The sequence below is a fragment of the Mytilus edulis genome, chromosome 4 (assembly GCF_963676685.1).
Source record: "Mytilus edulis chromosome 4, xbMytEdul2.2, whole genome shotgun sequence".
Taxonomy (NCBI): Eukaryota; Metazoa; Mollusca; class Bivalvia; order Mytilida; family Mytilidae; genus Mytilus; species Mytilus edulis.
This window is the reverse complement of record NC_092347.1, coordinates 83,606,234-83,633,514: the sequence shown is the minus strand read 5'-3', so window position 1 is coordinate 83,633,514 and position 27,281 is coordinate 83,606,234. Positions and strand designations below refer to the sequence as shown.

The 27,281-nt window shown below is 32.7% G+C and overlaps 3 protein-coding genes across 4 annotated transcripts in view; 2 read left to right on the top strand and 1 right to left on the bottom strand.

Moving 5' to 3' along the window:
* Positions 1-6,906: 6,906 nt before the first annotated feature.
* LOC139520808 (uncharacterized) overlaps positions 6,907-27,281 on the bottom strand; it is an 87,403-nt gene continuing 67,028 nt past the window's right edge. For both annotated transcript variants that reach the window (XM_071313768.1, XM_071313769.1), the window contains exons 27-32: positions 27,168-27,210; positions 26,329-26,446; positions 24,561-24,622; positions 18,145-18,191; positions 9,100-9,211; positions 6,907-7,168 (exon numbers count right to left, since the gene is read on the bottom strand). In XM_071313768.1, coding sequence (XP_071169869.1) covers positions 7,094-7,168; positions 9,100-9,211; positions 18,145-18,191; positions 24,561-24,622; positions 26,329-26,446; positions 27,168-27,210 — 457 coding nt within the window. In that variant the 3' untranslated portion in view covers positions 6,907-7,093. The remainder of the gene's footprint in view (positions 7,169-9,099; positions 9,212-18,144; positions 18,192-24,560; positions 24,623-26,328; positions 26,447-27,167; positions 27,211-27,281) is intronic.
* Positions 13,582-15,893, top strand: LOC139520780 (uncharacterized). The gene has a single exon (XM_071313715.1). The coding sequence runs from the start codon at positions 13,620-13,622 to the stop codon at positions 15,300-15,302; it is 1,683 nt and encodes a 560-aa protein (XP_071169816.1). The 5' UTR covers positions 13,582-13,619; the 3' UTR covers positions 15,303-15,893.
* LOC139518615 (uncharacterized) lies at positions 20,267-23,593 on the top strand. The gene is made up of 5 exons (XM_071310089.1): positions 20,267-20,592; positions 21,208-21,304; positions 21,592-21,894; positions 22,332-22,464; positions 23,543-23,593. The coding sequence occupies exons 1-5, from the start codon at positions 20,457-20,459 to the stop codon at positions 23,591-23,593; spliced, it is 720 nt and encodes a 239-aa protein (XP_071166190.1). The 5' UTR covers positions 20,267-20,456.

The following is a 27,281-nucleotide window of genomic DNA, read 5'->3' as shown; positions in this document are numbered from 1 at the left end:
GTTATATTTTTTTCTTTCACTACCACTATTCATTAGATTTCGATCAAATTCAGAATCATAAAAAATCGGGTGAAGCACATATGCACTTTATAATTAATAGTCATAGGCGGATCCAGGGGGGGGGGGGGGGGGCCTGGGGGTCCTGGGCCCCCCTTTCGTGGGAAAAATTTGGTTGATTATATAGGGAATCTTTGAAGCATGACTGGAGCGGATCCCCTCTTAGGTCAGTCAGCGGCCCCCCTTAGGAAAAGTTCTGGATCCGCCACTGATAGTTGCTCCATCCTGCGATTAGTTTACTTTACTAACCTATTATGAGCTATTATACTGCAACTTGGAGTCTTCTGATAAAAAAATAGTTCAACTTTTTATAAGGCAAGGGGAAAGAATATAATCATTTTGAAATTGAGAATGGAAATGGGGAAATTTAAACTAGAGGCTCTAAAGAGCCTGTGTCGCTCACCTTGGTCTATGTGAATATTAAACAATGGACACAGATGGATTCATGACAAAATTGTGTTTTGGTGATGGTGATGTGTTTGTAGATCTTACTTTACTAAACATTCTTGCTGCTTACAATTATCTCTATCTATAATGAACTTGGCCCATTAGTTTCAGTGGAAAATGTTAGTAAAAATTTACAAATTTTATGAAAACTATTAAAAATTGACTATAAAGAACAATAACTCCTAAGGGGGTCAATTGACCATTTCGGTCATTTTGACTTATTTGTAAATCTTACTTTGCTGAACATAATTGTTGTTTACAGTTTATCTCTATCAATAATAATATTCAAGATAATGACCAAAAACAGCAAAATTTCCTTAAAACTAACAATTCAGGGTCAGCAACCCAACAACGGGTTGTCCGATTCATCTAAAAATTTCAGAGCAGATAAATGTTGACCTGATAAACAATTTTACCCCATGTCAGATTTGTTCTAAATGCTTTTGGTTTTGAGTTATAAGCCAAAAACTGCATTTTACCCCATGTTCTATTTTGAGCCATGGCGGCCATCTTGGTTGGATGGCCGGGTCACCGGACACATTTTTCAAACTACTAACCCAAAAGATGATTGTGGCCAAGTTTGGATTAATTTGGCCAAGTACTTTCAGAGGAGAAGATTTTTGTAAAAGATTACTAAGATTTACGAAAAATGGTTAAAAATTGACTATAAAGGGCAATAACTGCTAAAGGGGTCAACTGACCATTTCAGTCATGTTGACTTATTTGTAAATCTTACTTTGGTGAACATTATTGCTGTTTATAGTTTATCCCTATCTATAATAATATTCAAGATAATAACCAAAAAGAGCAAAATTTCCTTAAAATTACTAATTCAGGGCCAGCAACCCAACAACAGGTTGTCCGATTCATCTGAAAATTTCAGGGCAGATAGATCTTGATGTGATAAACAATTTTATCCCATGTCAGATTTGCTCTAAATGCTTTGGGTTTTGAGTTATAAGCCAAAAACTGCATTTTACCCCATGTTCTATTTTTAGCCTAGCGGCCATCTTGGTTTGATGGCCGGGTCACCGTACACATTTTTCAAACTACTAACCCAAAAGATGATAATGGCCAAGTTTGGATTAATTTGGCCCAGTAGTTTCAGAGGAGAAGATTTTTGTAAAATATTACTAAGATTTACAAAAATGGTTAAAAATTGACTATAAAGGGCAATAACTTCTTAAGGGGTCAACTGACCATTTCAGTCAAGTTGACTTTTTTGTAAATCTTACTTTGCTGAACATTATTGCTGTTTACTGTTTATCTCTTTCTATAATAATATTCAAGATAATAACCAAAAACAGCAAAATTTCCTTAAAATTACTAGTTCAGGGGCAGCAACCCAACAACGGGTTATCCGATTCATCTGAAAATTTCAGGGCAGATAGATCTTCACCTGTTTAACAATTCTACCCCATGTCAGATTTGCTCTAAATGCTTTGGTTTTTGAGTTATAAGCCAAAAACTGCATTTTGCCCCTATGTTCTATTTTTAGCCATGGCGGCCATCTTGGATGGTTTGCCGGGTCACCGGACACATTTTATAAACTAGATACCCCAATGATGATTGTGGCCAAGTTTGGTTTAATTTGGCCCAGTAGTTTCAGAGGAGAAGATTTTTGTAAAAGTTAACGCAGGACGACGACGATGGACGCCGAACGCGAAAGGGCCAGGTGAGCTAAACTAGAGGCTCTAAAGAGCCTGTGTCGCTCACCTTGGTCTATGTGCATATTAAACAAAGGACACAGATGGATTCATGACAAAATTGTGTTTTGCTGATAGTGATGTGTTTGTAGATCTTACTTTACTGAACATTCTTGGTACTTAGAATTTTCTCTATCTATAATAAACTTGGACCTTTAGATACAGTGAAAAATATTTTGTAAAAATTTACAAAAATTTACAAAATTAGTGAAAATTGTTAAAAATTGAATAAAATGGGCAACAACTCCTTAAGGGGTCAACTGACCATTTTGGTCATGTTGACTTATTTCTAGATCTTACTTAGCTGAACATTATTGCTGTTTACAAGTTATCTCTATCTATAACAATATTCAAGATAATAACCAAAAACAGCAAAATTTCCTTAAAATTACTAATTCAGGGGCAGCAACCCAACAACAGGTTATCCGATTTATCTGAAAATTTCAGGGCAGATAGATCTTGACCTGTTACAAAATTTTACGCCTTGTCAGATTCCCTCTAAATGCGTTGGTTTTTGAGTTATAAGCCCAAAACTGCATTTTACCCCTATATTCTATTTTTAGCCATGGCGGCCATCTTGGATGGTTGGCCGGGTCACCGGACACGTTTTTTAAACAAGATACCCCAATGATGATTTTGGCCAAGTTTGGTGTAATTTGGCCAAGTAGTTTCAGAGGAGAAGATGTAAAAGATTACTAAGATTTACGAAAAATGGTTAAAAATTGACTATTAAGGGCAATAACTCCTAAAGGGGTCAACTGACCATTTCGGTCATGTTGACTTATTTGCAAATCTTTTTTTGCTGAACATTATTGCTGTTTACAGTTTATCTCTATCTATAATAGTATTCAAGATAATAACCAAAAACAGCAAAATTTCATTAAAATTACTTATTCTGGGGCAGCAACCCAAAACCGGGTTGTCCAATTCATCTGAAAATTTCAGGGCAGGTAGATCTTGACCTGATAAACAAATTTACCTATGTCAGATTTACTCTAAATGCTTTGGTTTTTGAGTTATAAGCCAAAAACTGCATTTTACCCAAGGTTCTATTTTTAGCCATGGCGGCCTTCTTGATTGGATGGCTGGGTCACTGGACACATTTTTCAAACTACATACCCCAAAGATGGTTGTGGCCAGGTTTGGATTGATTTGGCCAAGTAGTTTCAGAGGAGAAGATTTTTGTAAAAGATTACTAAGATTTACGAAAAATGGTTAAAAATTGACTATAAAGGGCAATAACTCCTAAAGGGGTCAACTGACCATTTCGGTCATGTTGACTTATTTGTAAATATTACTTTGCTGAACATTATTGCTGTTTACAGTTTATCTCTATCTATAATAATATTCAAGATAATAACCAAAAACAGCAAAATTTCCTTAAAATTACTAATTCAGGGGCAGCAACCCAACAACAGGTTATCCGATTTATCTGAAAATTTCAGGGCAGATAGATCTTGACCTGTTACACAAGTTTACCCCAGTCAGATTTGCTCTAAATGCTTTGGTTTTTGAGTTATAAGCCAAAACTGCATTTTACCCCTATGTTCTATTTTTAGCCATGGCGGCCATCTTGGATGGTTGGCCGGGTCACCGGACATATTTTTTAAACTAGATACCCCAATGATGATTTTGGCCAAGTTTGGTGTAATTTGGCCCAGTAGTTTCAGAGGAGAAGATTTTTGTAAAAGTTAACGACGCCGGACGACGACGGACGACAGACGACGGACGACGGACGCCAAGTGATGGGAAAAGCTCACTTGGCCCTTTGGGCCAGGTGAGCTAAAAAAAGAGATGTGGTATGATTAAATAAGTGTTTATTGATTCGATGTACTGCAAATTTTTATAAGATTAAAAACAGGTGTAAAATTATAAATCTCCCCCCAAAGAAAAACAAAAAAAATCCCCCCCCCCCTTTATGGTTTAATGGCCTCGAGATGTAGACCGTAGAATTTGACTCTTTGTTTGCAAATTATCAAAACATGCAAATGTTTGCATCTGTCCTATGTCAGGAATCTGATATACAGTATAGTTGTCGTTTGTTTATGTCATTTCTAAGTGTTTCTCGTTCAGTTCTCGTTTTTTATATAGATTAGACCGTTGGTTTTCCCGTTTGAATGGTTTTACACTAGTAATTTTGGGGCCCTTTATAGCTTGTTGTTCGGAGTGAGCCATGGCTCCGTGTTGAAGGTCGTACATTGACATATAATGGTTTACTTTTATAAATTGTTATTTGGATGGAGAGTTGACTCATTGGCACTCACACCACATCTTCCTATATCTATGTATCACAAGGTTCATGTTTAGACAGTAGGATGCATGTACCAGATATTTTGTTAACATAAATCAAAGGCATTTGGTTAATGTCCGGTTAACATAAAACATATTAAGGACACCTTTCTATTTATTTCATTTTGAAGAATAAAAAATTCGGGAAATTCATTTGCATCAACATGATCAATGAAAATTGCAACAACAAATGTTTTATTGTTGTAAACCAGGTAAACTGAGGTCACAACTTTCATTCTATCATATATATAACAAAAATTTTATTGGCAATGATCAAAATGTAAAATTGTAAATTAATTGCAAACAATATGTTTTACTTTCGCATAGAAGGTTTGAAAGTTTAAAACTCAAATAAGCGGAAAACCTCTGCAGAATTCGCTACCATGTTATATCGTACGAACTGCTGTAGCCTCGGTTCCTGGCTCACTGATTGTTATAGAACTGAGATTTCTTCCGGCAAACTGACATTCTTATCCAGTCTTCTATTTCGTTAGCGTTAGAGTATAAGAATGATTTTACACTAGTAATTTTGGGGCCCTTTATAGCCTAGCTTGTTGTTCGGTGTGAGCCAAGGCTCCATGTTGATGGCTGTACATTAACCTATAATGGTTTACGTTTTTTTAATATTTATTTGGATGGAGAGTTGTCTCACTGGCACTGACACCACATCTTCCTATATCTAATTGTCAGTGAGATTAGAACGTAAATCGCGGCATTAGAATGCCGACGCGATACCACTACACTAGGTTCTCACAATGTCTTACACGTGGTAAATATATGTATTTATAGGCATACTGTAAAGTCATGATAGATATGAAAAAAAAAAATTCTGGGACTAAGGCTAACTACCTCCCTGGGACTACCTCTCATTTTGTTTCTTTTACATGTGAAAATTATTAACTTGTTCTTTTTGGCGGTGGTCTTTTGCAAAGTTGTATGCAATTACAGACTTGACCCAAGATATCCTGTCCCGAATTTACACATTATTCCAAAGAACCCCAAAAAGGAAAAATAGTTTAAAACAAGTGAAACTGCGAGCTACTGCTCACTGATGATACCCCCGCCGCAAGTGGATAATATTAATAGTGTAAAAATATGCAAGTGTTCCGTAAACAGGAAGTTGTCGAGTGATGAATCTGAAAACGCATCACACGGTATAGCTGACTTATATAAATCCTGAAACCAAATTTCAGAAATCCTTGTATTGTAGTTCCTGAGAAAAATGTGACGAAAATTTTCAGTAAACAGGAAGTTGTCGAGTGATGAATCTGAAAACGCATCACACGGTATAGCTGACTTATATAAATCCTGAAACCAAATTTCAGAAATCCTTGTATTGAAGTGTGACGAAAATTTTCAACTTGGCTATCATGGGTAAAATCAGACAAGTGTTCGGTAAACAGGAAGTTGTCAAGTGATGAATCTGAAAACGCATCACACGGTATGGCTGACATATATAAATGTTGATACCAAATTACAGAAAGGGTGGATGTGTAGTTCCTGAGAAAAATGTGACGAAAGTTTCATGGGACGGACTGACTGACGGACGGACTGATGGACGGACTGACGGACGGACAGACAGACAGAGGTAAAACAGTATACCCCCCTTTTTTTAAAGCGGGGGTATAATTATTATTTTTTTTCTCGCTTTATTTTATAATGTGAATCAACCAGGTGGACAATACACCTTATCGCTATTTGTCCACCATTACTGGATATCACACAGGTTCCCGTAAAATTTTGACGTCATAAAACATAATATCTGACGCCACAACGGAAAAGTGATTGTTGTATGCGTCAAAAGTTCAAGCGGCCGGGTCACTCGGGATTAGCAATAAGGTGTATTGCAAAACGCCTGATTATCGTGTGTGTCGAGTGCATATGTTTTCACTATATGTAAGGTGTTGATTTAAATCGATAAAACACAATACACCTTGATATAAAGATATCAAAAAATACAATTTGAAACTGAATGATGGAAAAATCCTACAACTGAAAACCTTGTGCACCTATCGAAGTATTCTCGCTTTAGTTGAGGGTGTCTTTCCGAAACAGCCAAATGCAGATATTTTCAGCCCTTTCTCTGATTTCGATCAGATACTACTATTTTGACGCAAATTGTTGTTTTTTTACGAGAGATTTTTTAACTTCTGAGCACCTCCGCCAACGTGAGCCAATAATTTCTTTTCATATTCAGAAAACCCCATTTGTATGCCATCTTTATCACTAATTATTACTTTGGCTAACGTTGGCGGAGGCCTTTAAAAACGAAGGATTGTAGTCGACAAATGAACATTTTTCTATCTTTTGACATTATCAAAACACTTTAGCCAACCCAAAATCAGGTTTCTGCAATACTAGAAGACAAATTAGGCATGTGGTACCAAAGAACAGATATATTAAGATATTTTATGATGCTCAGTTCATTTATAAGATGAAAATGATTTTTTGACAAAATAGGGGGCCAAATACGGTCCTTAGTGTACCTTGTCCTTTCCTTCTTTTATTATTGTGTTGAATAAAATAGTTCACAAATATGTGTATTGCTTAAAATTAAGGAGCATACACATGTATCTGTTCAATTTATTCAAATTTCATTTTATTCTTAAAAATTCCTTTGGAAGTTCACAGCCACAGATATCTTCTAAATATTCTGGAGAGAGAAAATTCTGCAAAAGAGAAAATAAAATAAGGTTTTATAATCAGTAATATGCATTTTTTGCTACATTTCCTTCATTTAAGATGCATTTTCTTGCCTTAAATAGCTGCCTTGTTGTCTCATTGGCAATCATACCAAATCTTCTTATTTTTATATTCAACATTAATTGTGCAAAGCACAAGCCTGGTTGGCTTTTCATTGATTTTTTTTCAGGGTTTTTCCAAAATCCTGATATTTTGTCTGCTTCACAGTCAAAACTTCCATTTTGGCATGAATCTTCCACTGAATGAGTTCAATGTCCCCTTCCATTTATAAATACATGTAGTCTTGAGAACCTAATTGCTACAAGCACTTAGAACATTTAAAGTCTCAAGGTACTAGAAGTGTACTTTTTTTTACATACATATTGGTTGATTTGATCAATTGATATTTCAACATTGATTACATTTGGACATTGCAAGAGATCAAAATGAACATTTTTTGTTGGGCTCGCTCGCAAGGAATCCAATTATTTATTTTCTTAAAATGTTTCAATTCATTTTTATTTAAGAAACTATGGTTTATATCATCTGCTCTTTATCAAATCAATATGAGTGTTATATAAGTACAAAAGTGCAGAATTTTCACATTAGATTCGAAGTAATTCTTTATTCATAAGAATCAGACATTATGTGAATTAAAACAGTTCATATTCAGTAAAATATGTGTAAAATTGCAATATGTTTGTAGGAAGTTTCCATGGGGAGATAATGATTAATCATTTTTTCTTTCAAAAAGTCTTTATTCAAAAGAATAATATTTAAGGTTATCTCCCCATGGAAACTTATCAATGGTATATTGTTATTTCACACATATTTTACTGAATATATGATGTTTTATTTAAAATGATATCTGATTTATATGAATATAGAATACTTTTAGGAAGAAAAATTATATGAAAGCTTAGTTTGGACATTTTTATAGCAATTCAAAATAATAACAGTCCCTTCAGCACGGAAATGACTATGCTATACCTATACAAACTGATAGACTGATTTTGTAACAACATCATTAAAATGCAGTTAAAGTCTTATAGGATAAAAAAAAAAAGTCTTATAGGATTAATAAAGATAAAAAAAAAGTCTTATAGGATTGTAAGAATGTTTTATTTTATCACCTTGCACTTTCACATTTTGACTGAACAATTTGTTCAATATTCTAACCAGTTGAACAATTTGGTAAAACATTGCAATTTGGTCAGAATTTTGAATAAGTTGCAATTGGTGGAGAGCAACACTAACAGTCAAGTCACTGCAATGTAAATAATTTCCCTATAATATAAGCAGAATAGTATTTGTTTTAGAAAAATATCCAAATTACAATTACACAGTAACTTGCTGTTGGAAAACAGAGCTATAAAAAGTAAGATCACAAAAATACTGAGGGAAATCAATTTGGAAAGTCCATAATCACATGGCAAAATCAAAATCAAATATCAAAACGCATCAAAAAATAAATCATACATTCCAAAACAATGTTTAAAACTATTTATTTATAAAATATACAGTATTTATGATAGAAGTTTTCATGCCAAAATTATACCTACAATAACAGTGACTCTTATTATAGTAAGGCATTATTTTGTTTGAATTCAAGATGAAGACATCAACTATCAGGACCTAGATGGTAAGTATAACGTTTTAATTCACAGCACTTAATCCTGTCACTTGAGCAATTTGTTAAAATATTTTACCAGTTGATCAGTTTGTTGGAAAAGAATTCAAACTACAATTTGGTAAACTGTTTAACCATTGCTATTGTGATACCCTAAAGGTTATCAGCACAGAAACTTTCCATCCTGTTAGAAACCTTTATTTTTTCAATATAAGAAATTTGTTACAGCTTTCGTAATTCTCTCAGAATATTTCGATACATATTCATGCATATATTAAACATACCAACCTCTTTCATCTTTTTATTTAATTGGACTTTCAACTTCTGAAGGCAAGACACCACAGGTTTATACAGGCTTCTATGCTGGTTCAACTTTACAATGTATGCATGTACACAAAGCCTATAACAAAATGAATTATAAACTTTAACTGCTTTACATTTGTCTTTCATGTCCTTTTATAGCTGACTATGTGTTATAGGTTTTGCTCATAATACCACCAAATCAAGGTAGTCATCACATCTGCCTGCAAAAGAAAATAGGCCAAAAACAAATTCCCTTGAAAGATAGTTGTAGGTAATTAATCCCACATTTCATTGCAGTAAAAACATTTCTGGGTCACAAACATATATCTTGTGTATTTGAACACACCATTTTTTTTTATTTCGGGTTTCTATAAAATATTTTGGAACCTTGAGGTTACATGGTTACTAAAGTTTGTACACAGGGCAAGTAAGAGGGTTATTTTGATTGGTTAACTTCCAGTGATGGTTATTTTCTTATATACAATAAAATTTTAGGTGAAATTTTTTCTATAGTACTGGACATGATAAAGCTTTACTCATGCCAAGTATTTCTTTATTTTTAAAGCAAAGGTTAATTCTGCACAAATTTTTGAAAAGTGAAAATTCAACAAAGACTTATAGGGGAAAATCAATGGTGGTATTTAATAAACCTAATATTTGAAGCTGTACATGCACCTTTAACCTCATGTGTTAAAATTTCTTACTATAGTGAAATATTACAAAAAATGAAATATTCCGAGTAGATTGAGTCTCCAAAACACATTTTATGAGACAAAAATTCTTTAAAAAGGACTCTACAATGAATTCTAGTTTACAGAACAAGCCATACTCAAGTATTGGGGAGCGTTTTCTCCTTATCTCTTATATTCTGCTCTAACAAATATTCTGCTCTAACAGAAAAATGTTCCTACACAATACTTTAATAAACAAATAGTTATAAGTAAGGCCATAGTTATTATATTTTTAGTTTTACGAAATTTTTTGACAAAACCAATGGGTAGGAGGACGAAAAAAAAAAAAAAAAAACTGCTGCTGCTGCTGATTTTTTTTTTAGTACCAACCGTCAATATCAAAATTATTTTTTTTATTTCACCAGGAGATTTTCTACTAGTGTAACAACCATTTTTTTTTTCTTGACAAGGTTTGAATTGAAAATCAATGTGCAACAACTTACTAAATCACCAAGAGCATAAATTTAGATTCTTTCATGCAGTTATGAACTAAAAATTATTTTTTTTTGCATGAAAAACACTCGGTCGGAGGAGAAAAAAAAATAAAAATCAACATTTTTAATATTATTTTTTTTCCTATTTGGCAAAAATTAGGGTAGGAGGGTTTGTAAAACTAAAAATAAAAAAACTACGGCCTAAATGAAATTATTTTTAAAGCAGTAACTACAAATTATTCACTAAAAGAGAAGCTTTTTCAGGGGCGTAGCTAGAATGGAAGGATGTGGAAGCAACAAAAAATTTTGGGACCCTATTTGCAGAAAAATGGTTTTTTTTCGGTTTTCGGTCATAGGACGGTTAAAAGAGGAGCTATATGTAGATAAAAATTCATGAATGTAAAACTATTAATAAATTTTCTGAATATAGTAATACATAAACAACACATATTTTTGATACAGAATTTACTCAAAATTGTCCAAAATCTGCTCTTCGGGTCTGGGCAGAAACAAACTTCTCCATTACTCTGTCAATATTCACACTGAAACCCGATGAATATGCAGTAATGCTATGTAACTGTCGTTGTTCATTGTTGATCGTACATTTGTTTTCAATTACATACGTAGTACCGTGACTGAAAGATCTCCATCATGGCATGGTCATGATGGTAGCACTCGCGAGATGTAATAAACCAGTGTACGTGTTCGGCATCGAGCGACCTCCCAATTGAATTCGTCAAAATTACATTCCAGGTCAGTTTCGTATGTCTCAGACAATATCGAGATTTATTCGTTTGTGATATTTCCTACAACAGGATGAAGCAGATACAGCGCAAAGAAGTGATTTTCTGATAATACTTGACGCGACTCCACTCTCCAGACAGTTCCCTTATCATTTGGTCTATGAACGCAAAAAATAATGAAACTTTACAATACTGTTTTGGCGTGGTTGCAGGGTGGTTGGCTCTTATAGTCTGTTGACCACATCGCCTCGGCATATTTTCACCATCCAAGGGATCTGATAAATCTAATGCCGATTGGTACCAAACTGATGAACTGTACACTGTTAAATGTGCTCCTAAACTACATGTCTTAGACTGAGTATTACAAATTCAAATCTTGTAAAAGATACAAATTACCTTCCGATTTTGTCATAATCTCCAATATTTTTTTTATTTTGAAACCAAACGGAAAAGACACCAACAGTCTCCGAACGTTAAACAAATATCATAATCATAATAGTCTTAGATAATACATGCCTGTCACGCTATCGGATTCCGATTGACAAACTCATCTCTCTCTTTTTTCTATTTTTTTTTGTGAAAACGACGTGGATGCACCTGCTGTCGTGCCTCCCGGTAGCTACGCCCCTGTTTTTATGACCCTCTTTGGAAGATTTTAGTTATACTTAGAGACTTATTGAAACCAGCTCATTGGAGAAGGTAAACTTTAATATGGATCGTTCATTCTGCTTGAATACTTCAATTACTCATTTTTTATAACATTTCTATCATAAATGGGTGAAATTTACCCCATTATTTTAATTATTGGCCTGAAAAGTTGAAATTTTAATGAAATAAGAGGTATAAACAGACCAAAAGAGATCTTATAAAGAAGACAAAGAAGTCAATTAGTGGTATTTATCATCATGAAGTCATATATATATATAGTTTGTATCATAAACAACTGTTTGTAGGCAGATGATGTGGCTTGATTTGGATTTTCAAAGAAATTTTGCATGAATCGCTGTAGATGTCATCTTACATTATACTAGATTTTTCTCAAACTATTGAACTGCATGATTATGACAAAACTTGTCAGGAATGCTTGAAATAACCAGTATAACAAAGGGAAAACGTCTGATTCAGTTTAAATTCAAATAAAATGTCTTCTTAAGGTGTAATATCACCAAATCATGATACATCACATTTTGCTTACAAACATAGGGAAAACAAAAATATTCCCTGGAATATGAAAGTTGTTGGTAATTATAATCCTACATTTTATTGAAGTAATACATTTTTGGCTTATCAACATATATCTTGGATATTTTAAAGCACCATTATTTTTTTATTTGGGGTTTCTAAAGAATATTTTTAAAACATGAGGTTTATATATGGTTACTAAAGCTTGTTTACAGGTGAAATAAGGGGGAAATTTTGAATGGTTAACTTCCGGTGATGTTTATTTCTTATATGCAATGAAACGTTGTGTGATTTTTTTTTCGATAGTACTGAACAGAATAAAACTTTACTCATGCCAAGTATATCTTTATTTGAAACAAAGATAAATTCTGCACATTTTTTTGAAAGACTAATATTGGAAAATCAATGGCAGTAATACACCTGAAAGCTGTATAGCAAATTACAGTTGTTAACTTCTATTTCGGTTTGTCTCTGATGAAAGATTGTCTAACTGGTAATCATATCACAGCTGCCTATATTTATTTTTGAACTAAATGACTTGAGATTGAATATGAATATGCAAATGAAAATACATCAGGCAGCTTAATGTTATAATAAGCATATCAAGGCAACTACAAACCAGAGCCTCTAAAAGAGTCTGTGTTGCTCATCTAGGTCTGTGTGCATCTTCAACAAAGGACATAATTGAAGACAAGAATATAACTCATAACAAAAATCTTTGTATAATGCTAATCAATTTTTCTGTTTGAGTTTCAGCCCCCCCCCCACCCCCCCACCCCGCCCCATTCTTTCTTAATTGATTCTTGTCCCAAACACAAAAAACAATAACTATTTATAAATTTGACTTATGTTTTAAGATCTGGTCTTGATTTCCTTTTCATTATTTGAAGTTTTGTATATTTGATCATGCTGATTAATTTGTGCCAGCTACAGTATCTCTCTACTTTAGTTTTCAAGATATTGGGTAAAAACATTGTAAATTTGTAAAAATCATCATTAAAGAATTCAGCCATCTATACCTATTTGTAGATCTTTACTTGCTCATTGTATAAGAGCAATAAAATGTAGAAAAGCCTATATCTTTATCAATTCTCCCTAACATTTTTTATACTTCAATACACATAAATGTAAAATTAATTTCATTTGTTGCTCAATTAAATGAATTTAAATTATGTTCAGACATATAAGCTTATTAAAAGAGCATAAATCATAAGATAAAGTTCTTTCGCAAGGGAAGAATAGTTTTATTATCACAAAGAACTTTAAACAGTTTACACTAGTGCAATAGCTTTGATCAAGATATGATATCCAAATATAACTTCATTTAAATGATTTCAAATCAATACATTACCTTCACCTTAACAAGGTATATCTTTCACCTTAGATACAAAGTAGGAAGTAGAATAACTTCAATAATGGCGTTCTCTAAATCAGTTATAAGAAGCCAGATGCCAATTAACTGTAATTTATGTGAAACTGAGAAGAACATAAAATGGAAATGCCTGACCTGTGGAGTTCTAATGTGCAGTACATGTAAAGATAAAATACATCTGAGAATTGGTAAATATCATAAGGTAGTAGACATCAAGAATGTAGGGCTGCCTGGTGAAGAATTGGATTTTAAAAACATTATATGTCAAGAACATTCAGAACAATCATCATGCCTTTTTTGTATAAATTGTGACAAACTTGTTTGCCCTACTTGCATTGCTAAGGTTCACAAGAAACATGACCTAACTGAAATTAGAGATGTATATAACTTGAAAATAGAGAAACTGAAGAAAGGACAAATTAAATTGCAAAAAGAAAAAGATGAAATTACTGCAACCAAATATCAACTGAACCAGTTTCAAAATGCTGAGAATTCAAACTATGCCAAAGTAAGCAAAGAACTTCTAAACCATGAGAAAGTTTTAAAGCAAGAAGTTGAAAAACATATCGCAAAACTAAGAAATGAATTAGACCAGAACCACAATACTATTTCTAAAGTTAATGAAGAAATTAAAACCACCATTTCCAAAAGCGAGAGACAAATAGAGGAAAAGTATCGGGATCTTCAGGATTTCCTTAATACCACTGACATCACAATTTTTTTTGAAGAAGTCAACAAAATTGAGAAATCAACAGAAATATCTATACCTAAGCCTGGAATATCAAGTAGAAAAACCCTACAGTTTATTCCTGGGGAGATAACTCAGACAAACATTGGAGTACTACAAAGAGTAGACATACCATTACCTGAAGTCAAAGTTTCTCTTCGTGTTGTTAATCAATATCAGACTAACATTTCTTTGATAAGTTCTTTAACTAGCTGTCATGATGATTCACTGTGGATATCTTGTAATTCAGATGAAGTGGTACAGAAAGTAAAACCTGAAGGATCCAGTCTGAAGACAATATCTACCTTCAACATCAAGGTCAATGGTATGGCAATAACTGCATCTGGTGATCTACTTCTTGCAGTAGAGTGTAAATACAGACTACAAATGATTAGCAGTACCACTGGTAAAGTAACAGACAGTGTGTATGACATTTATCCTTTCATCCCTATAGCCATTCACATCACCAGTGGAGGTCAGATCATACTAGGAGCTGGTAATAATAAAGGGAGGAGGGCAGTGTTTGTAATGAATAAGAATGGAAACCATGAAGCTGTGTATGAACATGAAAAACATAATCATCCTATGTTTAGATATCCTGGCAATATTACTACAACCAGTAATGGTAACATACATGTGTCAGACTATCATCCAAAGGAAGGAAGTGGTAAATTGGTAGTGTTAGGACGGGGAGGTGATATAATAAACATATACAAAGGGGATACAGAAATCAACAAGAAGTTTTTGTTCAGACCATCAGGAATAGTGACAACACTAAAAGACAATGTCATTGTAGTTGATGTTGATACCAATACCCTCCACATCCTGAACAACTCTGGACAACTTATGACATACATAAAGACAACAGACAATGGAATAGAATATCCATTTTCCCTTACATTCACTCCAACTGGTCAGCTCTTCATAGGATGTACTAGACAAATAAGCAGTACAACCAAGGAAGTCAAATTATATAAAGTGAACATATCAGGGTGCTGAAGTTTTCCCAAAACAATATTGGAACAATCATATGTCAAACTTGTGGTCTATCCAATTCAGTGTTATAAATTACTATAACAAAAATTAATAAAGACAAAGTTCTAATTCATTGAAATTCATTTCTCTCTTGAAATACTTTACATTATTATTTGCCAGACTGCTAGTCAATCAATACTTGTTCACGGGAAAATGTTCTATCTTGACTTTTCATAGCTAAGTTTGAGTTCTCCAAAACTATTAAAAATAACAAATTTTATAAGACTATTACAGATGGCTTATCATAATACATGTAAAAGATTTATAAAAAAGAATAATGGGGGTCAATGGGCAATTTTTTTTTAAGGCATTCAAAAAGGCATTAAAACCAGAGGATTCCGTAAATCTGACAAACATTCCAAAATGACAAGCGAACATCCCTAACTGTAGATCTGTCTTATTTCACAATATATTGATGTCATATCTTAGTTTAAATTACCTGTTGTATCTGAGTAGGAATAGAATTTCCTGATATCTTTTTTTTATACTATAGAAGAAATAATAGTTGCTTGATGTTTTATAACTACATGTACTGTTCAATAAAAATTAATTGTTCAACAAGGTTTTACTTTAGTTCTTGATTGACTTAACCAAGAAAACTTAACAATAACTAAGTGTTTACTAGAAATTGTTCTAACATGCCTTTTAAATCTTTGAAACAAAATATATTCACAAAATAAAAACTTCATCAACAGACCATAACAAGAGGCTTTAAAGGGCCTGTGTCACTCACCTTGCTATGTGTGTATCTTCAACAATGGACATTCTCCAACACTGAGAATTAATATGGTTAGGGTTTAACTCATTGACGACGGTTGTATGGTGACCTGTAGTTGTTAATTTCTGTGTCATTTGATAAATGGCGGAGAGTTGCATCATTCATGTATCTTGGCAATCATACCACATCTTCTTATTTTTATAAACAAGAATGTGTCCATAGTACAAGGATGCTCCACTCGCAATATCATTTTCTATGTTCAGGGAACTGTGAAAATGATGTCAGATGAACCATGCCAGACATACACATACACCTTATATCAATCTATGTATCAAATACAGTTGACCTATTGCTCATAATATTTAAGAAACAAACTTGACCAATGAACCATGAAAATGAGGTCAAAGTCAGATGATACCTGCCAGACCAGCGTATACACCATACAATCCTTCAATACAGCAAATATAGTTGACCTAATGCTTGTAGTTTAAGAAAAACAGACAAAAAAACAACAACTTAACACTGAAAATAAGGTCAAGGCCAAATAAAACCTGTAAGACTGACATGCACATCATAAAATCTTTCCATACACCAAATAAAATTAACCTATTGCATATAGCATAAGAAAAAAAAGGACAAAAACTTAACTTTGACCACTGAACTATGAAACCGGGGTCAAGGTCAAATGACAACTGCCAGTTGGACATGTACACCTTACAATCATTCCATACACCAAATATAGTTTACTTATTGCTTATAATATCTGATATATGGACTTGACCATTTAAACTTAACTTTTTTTCAAGTAGTAACTGAACCATGAAAATGACGTCAAGGACAATTGACATATGACAGACAGAAACTTCATCATCAAAGTGAGAGGGTTAACGCTATAAAACCAGGTTTAATCCACCATTTTCTACATTTGAAAATGTCTGTACCAAGTCAGGAATATGACAGTTCTTGTCCATTCATTTTTGATGCGTTTTGTTATTTGATTTTGCCATGTGATTATGGACTTTCCGAATTGATTTTTCCTCTAAGTTCAGTATTTTTGTGATTTTACTTTTTTTCATAACATGAAGTATGAAGCATCCAGGTCTTCCACCTTCTAAAACATAAGCTTTTTAGCAGTAAGTTAACACCTCTGCCGCAAGATTTCTATCCCCAAAGAGCTTTAAACAAAAATCAATATAAATGTACTTCTTAAAACACAAATTGACTCCGTACAATACCAATGCACTTCTTAAAATTACAAATAGACTCTGTACAATACAAATGAACTTCCTAGAATACCTAGAGTACAAACTGACTTCCTAGAACACAAATGGACTTACAAGAATACAAATGGACTTACTAGAATACAAATGGACTTATTAGAATAAAATTTACTAGAATACAAATTGACTTACTAGAATACAAATGGACTTCCTAGAATACCTAGAGTACAAATTGACATCCTAGAACAAAATTGGGCTTCCTAGCACACAATTGGACTTACTGGAATACAAATGGACTTACTAGAATACAAATGGACTTATTAGAATACAAATGGACTTACTAGAATACAAATTGACTTCCTAGAATACAAATGGACTTTCTAGAACACAAATGGACTTTCTAGAATACAAATGGACTTCCTAGAACACAAATGGACTTCCTAGAAAACAAATGGACTTACTAGAATACAAATGGACATCCTAGAACACAAATGGACTTCCTAGAATACAAATGGACTTACTAGAATACAAATTGACTTCCTAGAACACAAATGGACTTCCTAGAAAACAAATGGACTTACTAGAATACAAATGGACATCCTAGAACACAAATGGACTTCCTAGAATACAAATGGACTTACTAGAATACAAATTGACTTCCTAGAACACAAATGGACTTACTAGAATACAAATGGACATCCTAGAGTACAATGCAAATGGAATTCCTATAATAGACTTCCTAGAATACTATTCAAATTGACTTACTAGAATACAAATTGTCTTACAAGTGAAAATATTAATGTGTACAAGGGTGAGCCAAATGAGTTAAAGACGTGTTTTCAGTAAGTTTTATTTGAGTTATACTTACCACTGAATATGCCCAGGACTTAAAATAACTCCATTTTTACCATGTATCTGAAAATCAAGTTATTATTTCTTTAGACTAAAACATGTTTACCAGATGTAAAACTGTAATGTATACAATAAGAGTGCACACACTGAAATGTCTCGCCTTCTTTACTAATCATTGATAATATGTTGATAGTCCTAAATACATAGCTTTATAACAACTGTCACATAAACTTAACATTAACCAAGAAAACTAAACATTGACCAAAGAACCATAAAAATTAGGAAAGGGCCAATGAACCATTTCAGGCAGACATGTACATCTAGCAATTAATAAATACAACAAATATAGTTGACCTATTGCTTATAGTTTAAGACAAAAACAGACCAATACAAAAAAAACACTGATCAATGATCCGTGAAATTGAGGTCACGGTCTAATAAAACCTGTGCGACTTACATTATAACATATATCAAATATTTTCATACACAAAATATAGTTGACCTATTGCATATAGTATTAGAAAAAAAGACCAAAACTCAAAAACTTGACACTAACAATTGAACCATGAAAATGAGGTCAAGGTCAGATGGCACCTGCCAGTTGGACATGAAAACCTTCCAGTTCTCCCATACACAGAATATACTAGACCTACTGCTTATAGTATCCAAGATATGAACTTGACCACCAAAACTTGACCTTGTTCACTGTTCCATGAAATATGGTCCAGGGCAAGTGAAAACTGTCTGATGTGCATGAGGACCTTGCAAGGTAAGCACATACCAAATATATGTATCCTAATATTTATTATAAGAGAGAAATTTACATAAATACAATTTTTTTCCCCAAGTAGTCACTGAACCATGAAAATGAGGTCAATGACATTGGACATGTGCCTGACGGCAACTTCGTAACATGAGGCGTCTATATACAAAGTATAAAGCATCCAGTTCTTCCACCTTCTAAAACATAAAGCTTTTAAGAAGTTAGCTTACACCGCCACTGGATCACTATCACTATGTCGAGCTTTTTGCGACAAAAAGTCAGAGGCTTGACAATAAAAATCTCGCTGTCATATGTCAAGCTGTTCATAGCAAATTGTATCTTATAAAATACAAGCAATGCTGCATTGCAGTATGCAAGATATTAGTTTTCCTCATAAGCAACAATAGTAACATTTTCAAGAAACAGACTTCAGAACATTAACTTTCAGAACAAATCCGTGTTATAAATAAAGAAAATTTATTAACTGAAAATATTTTTGTTTGCCCCAAGATGAAGGTTTCCCATACTTTTCTTACATTAGTTTTTTTTAAAGACCAAATAAAATAAATTGTCTTAGTATATGAAAGAATCCATGAGGTGTCTAACAATTATATAAATACAAGATGCAAACAACAACCCAGTGATACTGTTGTCTTTTTTCAAAACTACCTCAACCGTTTTTTATTGGGAAAAATGCATATTTTCTATTGAAATTGGGAAATTTGTATATTTTATTCTGAACACATCGTTGATTTTTTCCTGACCTTTGCTGTCTTTTTGCACTGTTTTTTCATGTATATTTTGGTTGTCTGACATTTTCAACCTGAAAGATACTTTCGGAGAGGGGAAAGAAACAGAAGCAATGATGGTACATACTTACAATGCATTGAAAACTACATGTGTTACAAACGCTGCTGGATAACTCGGACTAAAACAAAGTCGGACTATAACAAAATCGGACTATAACTAACTCGGACTATAACAAACTCGGCCTACCATTATTCATATGCAGAAATATATTGAACCAACTCGGACTACGATTAGAAGATTGTTTTTTTTTACTGTAATAAAAAAATCTTATAATATATTAAAATTATATACAAATTTATGAGATTATAATGAATATTTATGAAAAAAAAAGATCGTATATAGAAATGATTAATATTTGTTACATCAGTTGAATTAGATATGTTTAAATGAGGGTAATTAACTTATACTTGAAATATTATTGTGATTTATGATGTTTATTGACAAAAGAAATTTTAATGATTGGCGTGTGTTCGTGTTTTTATTGTGTTTAATCCTTGGTGTTTATGATTAGTAAATAAACAAAGACACATTTGATTGACAGTGAATGGCTTCTTAACAATTTCACTAATCTGTAAATGGATTCAGCAATTGAAAAGCAATTATATTCAAATGGTCACATCAAACAGATACAATGTTTTTAGAAAGGCAAGCCGAGGCAAACATTTATTATACATGTATCCAAAAATAGATTTGGAGTAAAATTGAAAAAACAACAAAGATTTCTTTGATCTTACCAAATACTTCTATAAAATAACATGAAAAAAAAATCCAGTATCATTTTCAACATGGGTACCGACCACTGCGTCGAGTGTTCTAGAAAAGTTACAACAAAGCAACATGCCTTACAGTGTGATTCCTGTAGTTTGTGGCAACACAGAGTTTGCAATACTGGTAAGTGTTTCTATATATTATTCTTGTTCATAATTGTTACTCATAAACGTTTTATTTGCTATAGATAAAAATATCTTGCTTGAAAGTTCTTTTTAAATAAGGAAATTAAAATTGTATTCAGTAAGATACTTCTTCTTTGTATTAGCTTCCTATATGAACCCATTTTTTTTTATACTACAAAACTTATCGTATTTGTACATGTGTGTGTATAACATATTTCAACGACTATACTTGAAGTATTTTTAAAGTATATATGTTTTAAAAACTTTTAAAAAAAGAACTTTGGTTTCCATTAAAAATAATTTTTAGTTGTATCACTATGGATTAAAAATCTTGCTTGATAGTTCTTTTAAAATAAGGAAATCAAAATTGTATTCAGTAAGATACTTTTTCTTTGTATTAGCTTCCTATATAAACAGGCTTTTTATATTTAAGAAGATGTGGTATGATTGCCAATGAGACAACTATCCACAAAAGACCAACATGACAAAAACATTAAACATTAAAGTATAAATGTTTTCAAAACTTTTAAAAAAGAAGCTTTGGTTTACATTATAAATAATTTTTAGTTGTATAAGTGACTTCTGGTATTAAAATTATGTTGTAACATTTCAGGTATTACAATGAAAGAGTATCGCTCTATGATGCAAAGTGAAGAGACCGTTAATTTCATCTGTACCAAGTGCAATGATAAAGAAGAAGAAACCACCAGGTAGGCACTCTTTATGTATAATACAATTGTAATAGTGTGTTTATGTTGAAATTTTAAAGTTGATACATGTTAAATTAAAACAAACTTGGCGTTACATTTAATAAAATCTTGAAACATATGAAAATGTTGTATAATTGCCAATGACCAAACATCAAACCAGAGATCAATGGTGCAGGGTGTTCAACTATATGTTACTGTATAAGTAATGTTGGTATTCGTTTTAATGCATTAATGAACTTGTATCTGTTAAATATATAAATCTTTAATAACTTATTATCCTTTTTCAGTGGTCCAGTAAATTCTACAGTTATAACAGATGTCTCCGACCAACCTATACCAGACTACGGTACCTTCAACCTGTCTGTCATCTCCGCAGCAAATTCTACCAACAACCTCAACAGAACCTTCACTATCAGCCGTGAACCAGACCAACCAACTGAGGTAGAACCAACACTTGCTCTAGACCAAACAACTGAGACAGACACAACAGTTGCTCCAGACCAAACCATGCCAGATACCGAACCAAACCTCACAGCAAGTTTTGACGTGACACGTCGACCAATAGAAGATCAGCCAGAAATATTAGAAGAGTAAGTAAATTTAATGTATTATTAAAGTTATTATATATAGGTTGAAAAAAAGTATAACAATAAGTTAAAGTTTAATTATTGTCTATTATAATTGTGTGATATAAAAAATCAATGTACTGACTATGTCTGTAATGGGTCAATCTTTCTATCTATATGGGTTAATATTTGTAATGATCATATATAAAAAAAGAAGATATGGTATGATTGCAAATGAGACAACTATCCACAAAAGACCAAAATGACACAAACATTAACAACTATAGGTCACCGTACGGCCTTCAACAATGAGCAAAGCCCATACCGCATATTCAGCTATAAAAGGCCCCGATAAGACAATGTAGAACCATTCAAACGAGTATAATTTCCAGGTTGCACTCGAATAAACTATTTATCAATTAATTTATGTACTTGATATCTAATTAGAAATTTATTTGTAGTTCCTTACTTGAGCCAGACCTACCAGACACCATTCTGCCAGACATACCAATAACCTTCACATTGGTTGACCAAGGTTCCCAGCGTGGTCGTTTTAAGTTGGTGAGCAGTGATGGGTATGAATATACAAAAAAGGTAAGACATCTTAATATTAAGTTTATGACAAAGATAGATTAACCTGAGTAATTGTCTTATAGCAATAATTTTAATCTGTTAACAAAGTTACATAGTGGAACATTAAAGTCAAATATTGAAGTTGGCCGTTATATAAATATTCCTTGAGAAAATCGTGTTATATGCGAATGGTGTAAAATATGATTTTTTTTTGTGTTTTTCTTTTTAAATATATCTTGTTAACGTATTTTTTTATCCCCTTCAAAAATGTTCAAAAATAAATTATTTAATAAATTGAATATAAAAATTCATTTTAAATTAAGAATTGAAAATAAATTTCCAATAACAACAACAACCAACATTATACTTATATTCTTCTAGTAGTCCGAGTTTGGTATAGTCCGAGTTTGTTATAGTCCGATTTTGGGAGGCCGAGTTTGTTATAGTCCGATTTTGTTATAGTCCGATTTTGTTATAGGCCGAGATATCATGGATTCGTTACAAACACCATGATGATTCTGATCAGAAAACCGGATCTCAAAAGTGCTTTCTAATATCAAAATGATAACATGAATACGATATTTACAAACATTACTACCAATGCCATCACTGTTTGGGGAAAATGTAAAACTTTTTGGGAGGAATTTTAAGCCATTTTTTTCAGTAATTGGGAATTTTCTCTAGGGGAAAAGGCCGAATTTCGGCTGTTATTTGAGCCAAACAATATCACTGCAACCAAACAAGATAAGTCCCTGGTAACCCTTAATTAAGAATTATATGCTATCTTCATTATATGGCTTATTAAAAAAATTGTTATAACTTGTAAGTGATCTACGAAATAAGCTATTATAATGTGAATGTGAATATGGGATCTCATATTCTGGTCAAAACTATTATAATAAAATTTGTAAGGGTTCCGCGGAACCCAGTGTCTCGCCTACTCTTTCTGTTAATCGCAGGCTCAACAAAAATGAGGAAATAAATCAACAAAATATTCCTGTTGATATTATTTTTAAATTGTAAGAAGCTTCTGTCCAAGTTTGGTAAAAATCCAGGATAGTTTATGAATCTAATACTGTTTAAAAACTTTTAACTGCAGACTAAATGTAATGTCAACTGGAAGAAAACTAAATTTCCTTCTAGATACTAGCTTTTGATCATAAACAAGCTTCTGTCCAAGTTTGGTACAAATCCAAAATAGTATAAGAAAGCTAAATTTTAAAAAGCTTAACTACAGAGTGAATGTGTTGTTTCCTGGCAGAAAATCTAAGTCCATTTAAAAGTAAAATACGAAAAAAATGGAATTTCATTTTTACAAAATTTCCTTCTAGATACTAGCTTTTGATCATTAACAAGCTTCTGTCCAAGTTTGGTACAAATCCAAAATAGTATAAGAAAGTTATTTAAATTTTAAAAAGTTTAACCACAGAGTGAATGTGTTGTTTCCTGGGAGAAAATCTAAGTCCATTTAAAAGTAAAATACAGAAAAAATGGAATTTTATTTTTACAAAATTTACTTCTGGATACTATCTTATGATCATAAACAAGCTTCTGTCCATGTTTGGTAGAAATCGAGGATAGTTTAAGGAAGTTATTAAAATTTTAAAAACTTTAACTACAGAGTGAATATTTGTGGACGCCGCCGCCGCCGCCGGAATGAAGGATCGCTTAGTCTCGCTTTTTCGACTAAAGTCGAAGGCTCGACAATAAATGCAACACACTGATGATTACATAAAACATCATAAATAGATACAAGAAAATGTGGTATGAGTGCCAGTGGGACAACTCTCTATCAATGTGACAATTGATAAAAGTAAACCATTATAGGTCGAAGTACAGTCTTCAACACAGAGTATTGGTTCACACGGAACAGCAAGCTATAAAGGGCCCAAAAAATTACTAGTGTCAAACCATTCAAATATGCAAACTAACATATCAATACCACTAACATTGAGATAATGCACTTTTCACAGCTAAAAACCAACTAAAAATGCTCAGGCAAACTTGTTATTAAACATTCAAATTTTATACTCAGCAGATGTACATCTCACTGACCATGTACTTTTAAGACAAACAGTATATAGAATAGACATACAAAAACTGACCTAGATACTGACCTTATGTTTTACTGCAGAATTGTATACTGAATAAAAGTAATGCCCCAGTTCTGTAATTACATCTGTAACATGAAAAAAGATACTATCAACAGTTTTGTGATTAAGATGTTGAGGTTTTTTTTCAGGACGAGAAGATGTTAATGCTATATAAATAGCATGTGCTTGTTCACAAGGTATCAGACCAAAGTAGTCATGTTACCTTCCTGGGAATCATAATACTGAACATGTGCCAACAAGCTAGTCTTTGCACTTACTCCTTATATACCTGAATGCATTTTTGAGGTTCAGGTTAAATGAATTTTTTAACTAGTATTTTATCATGAAAATACTTTTCTGTAGATGATGTTGGATGATTGTTAAATTCCTAATTGAAAATCAAATACATCTTCAGGACGAGAAGATGTTATTGTAATATTAATAACATGTTCTAATTCACAAGGTATCATTCCCTAGGAGTCATGTGACCTTACTGGGACACATTATTCTGACCTTTAGCCAACTTGTCTTTGCTTTAACTCCTTTATACTGTTAGCAAAGCAGTAGAAAAATACCAATTTTAAGTCATTAGTTTGACCAAGGCTGGGGTTCCAACCTACAACCTTCGGAAAGGCAAAGACAATATCACATAGGCCTTTCTTTCGAGTTATTTATGAATGAATCATGTATTACTGTATCATGTGTATATAATGTTATATTTTCCTTAAGCTTTCCATTTTTAATGAATATTGATATTTCCAATACAACAGCAGTAGTATCCTCATTTATCTTACCTCCTATACATTTCCAGGGATATGATTGGTTAAAAGCGTCCGAGTGCAAACCCTGTATATTTGATATTAGGTTAGTAGGGAGGCGGGGCTTATCTCATACACGGTTAGAAGTGGAGTTACGTCCCTTTATATTCCTTATTAGGTAAGAAGGGGGCAGGGCTTATTTCATACACAGTTAGTAATGGTTTTATGTCCCTTTATAAAAAACAAAACGGTACAGAGAAAAAATCTTAAAAGTTCCAACAGACGAAGAAATTGATGATTAAGATTGAAATAAATCACATTTAAACCTTACAAGTCGTTATTGTTGGCATCTGTTTTTGTAGGATCAATGGAAGTATTTGCTAACAGTATTGAAGACTTGCTCATTTTGAGAATCACTAGTCTTAATTTCACACGTTAAGATAGTCGGTAAGATAAATTTGTTACATAGTGTGCTAGTGACGTAATATGGTATATATGGGGTCAGTAAATTCCATATGGGGATTCGAGCTTCGCTCTCACCCCATATGGATTAACTGACACCATATATACTGTATTAGGTCACTAGCACACTATGTAACTAATAATATTCTGCTCTTTTAAATATCCAAAGCCTTCCTATATCATTATTAATTATCCTGTTTCAATACTGAAACATTTACATGTTTTAAAAGTATCAAGACTTCAATCAGTTAAGACTCATTAATACATAGTTGTGTCTAGTATGGAATAATTATTTAACCATATAAATCTGCTGTGATTTACATAAGTTCTAATTAAATAAGGTACAGCACTTTTATGGAATATACTTGGTGTAACTACTAGTACACCTTTATATATACTTGTTGATTAAACAAACTCTCACTTCTTTTCGAGATGATAATAGCATATTTTTCATACACAAGAGTGTGATATCAAGTATATAAGTACAATTGTAAGGACAGCATGCAATAGAGAGGATTTCTCAGAGGCAAACATACCGATAGCTGAAGTTATCCACAATTTTAAAAGCTTACCTTCTAAGAAATAATAGTTCTCCTTTTTTGCTAAATGTTTTGTGTACTGTGTAAACTTGAAGGCTGACAGCAACAGTATCTTATAGATATTTACTATCACTATATTTAAGGAATTCAACTAAAATAGAAAATACATTGACGAATAAAATATTAACTGTTGACACAGATATATGTATTGCTTGTATATAATTTTGATAGTTTAGTGCAGATGTGGAATAAATTGATAAAAAAACTATGCAAAACTTTGAAAGGCAATAACCAGAGATCTAAAGGTAAAATAATCTCTGTGGAAATGATATGTGCAATTGTGTTTTTTTATCTGTAGTTTTTGGTGTTGACTATACTTTGCTGTATATCTTATTGACTTACTTGTTTTGTACTTAAATCAGACCCTAAGTTTTCCTATTTGAAATGTTTTACATTTGTCATTTCAAAGCCTTTTACAGCTAACTATGGAGTATGCAATTTGGAATCCTATAGTTTAATATACATCATTTGGTCTCTCCTAAGATATTTTCAGTGGCGGATCCAGATCTTTTCATAAGGGGGTGGGGGTGGGGGGTTGCAGCTGACTGACCTAAAGGAGGCCTGCTCCAGTCATGCTTCAGTGATTACCTATATAATCAACCAAATTTTACCCAAGAAAGGGGGGACCAGGCCACCCATGTTTCCGCCTATGATTTGTCACATTGGCAATCATATCACATCTTCTTATTTTTTTATTTGCGTATTTTTGGCATAATGCTGTTTGTTTATTCATTTTTTTTACAGCATATTTGTTTTTTCCATTTTTATCATAAATAAATATCAATAAATCACAACCTATAGTTTATAATTACCTGACTGTCTATGTACAATGGATGACATTTCAATCTAATGGATCTAAAATAAAAGTGAAATAATCTAAGTAAGGGTTTCCTGATGTCTATATATAATGACCATATAGCTTTCAT

Bases quoted from the DNA above. Each gene is read 5' to 3' on its own strand.
- LOC139520780 (XM_071313715.1), top strand. From the start codon at position 13,620: ATGGCGTTCTCTAAATCAGTTATAAGAAGCCAGATGCCAATTAACTGT.
- LOC139518615 (XM_071310089.1), top strand. From the start codon at position 20,457: ATGAAAAAAAAATCCAGTATCATTTTCAACATGGGTACCGACCACTGC. The intron at 20,593-21,207 runs GTAAGTGTTTCT...GTAACATTTCAG, and splicing joins ACACAGAGTTTGCAATACTG to GTATTACAATGAAAGAGTAT. The intron at 22,465-23,542 runs GTAAGACATCTT...TTTTAACTGCAG, and splicing joins GGTATGAATATACAAAAAAG to ACTAAATGTAATGTCAACTG.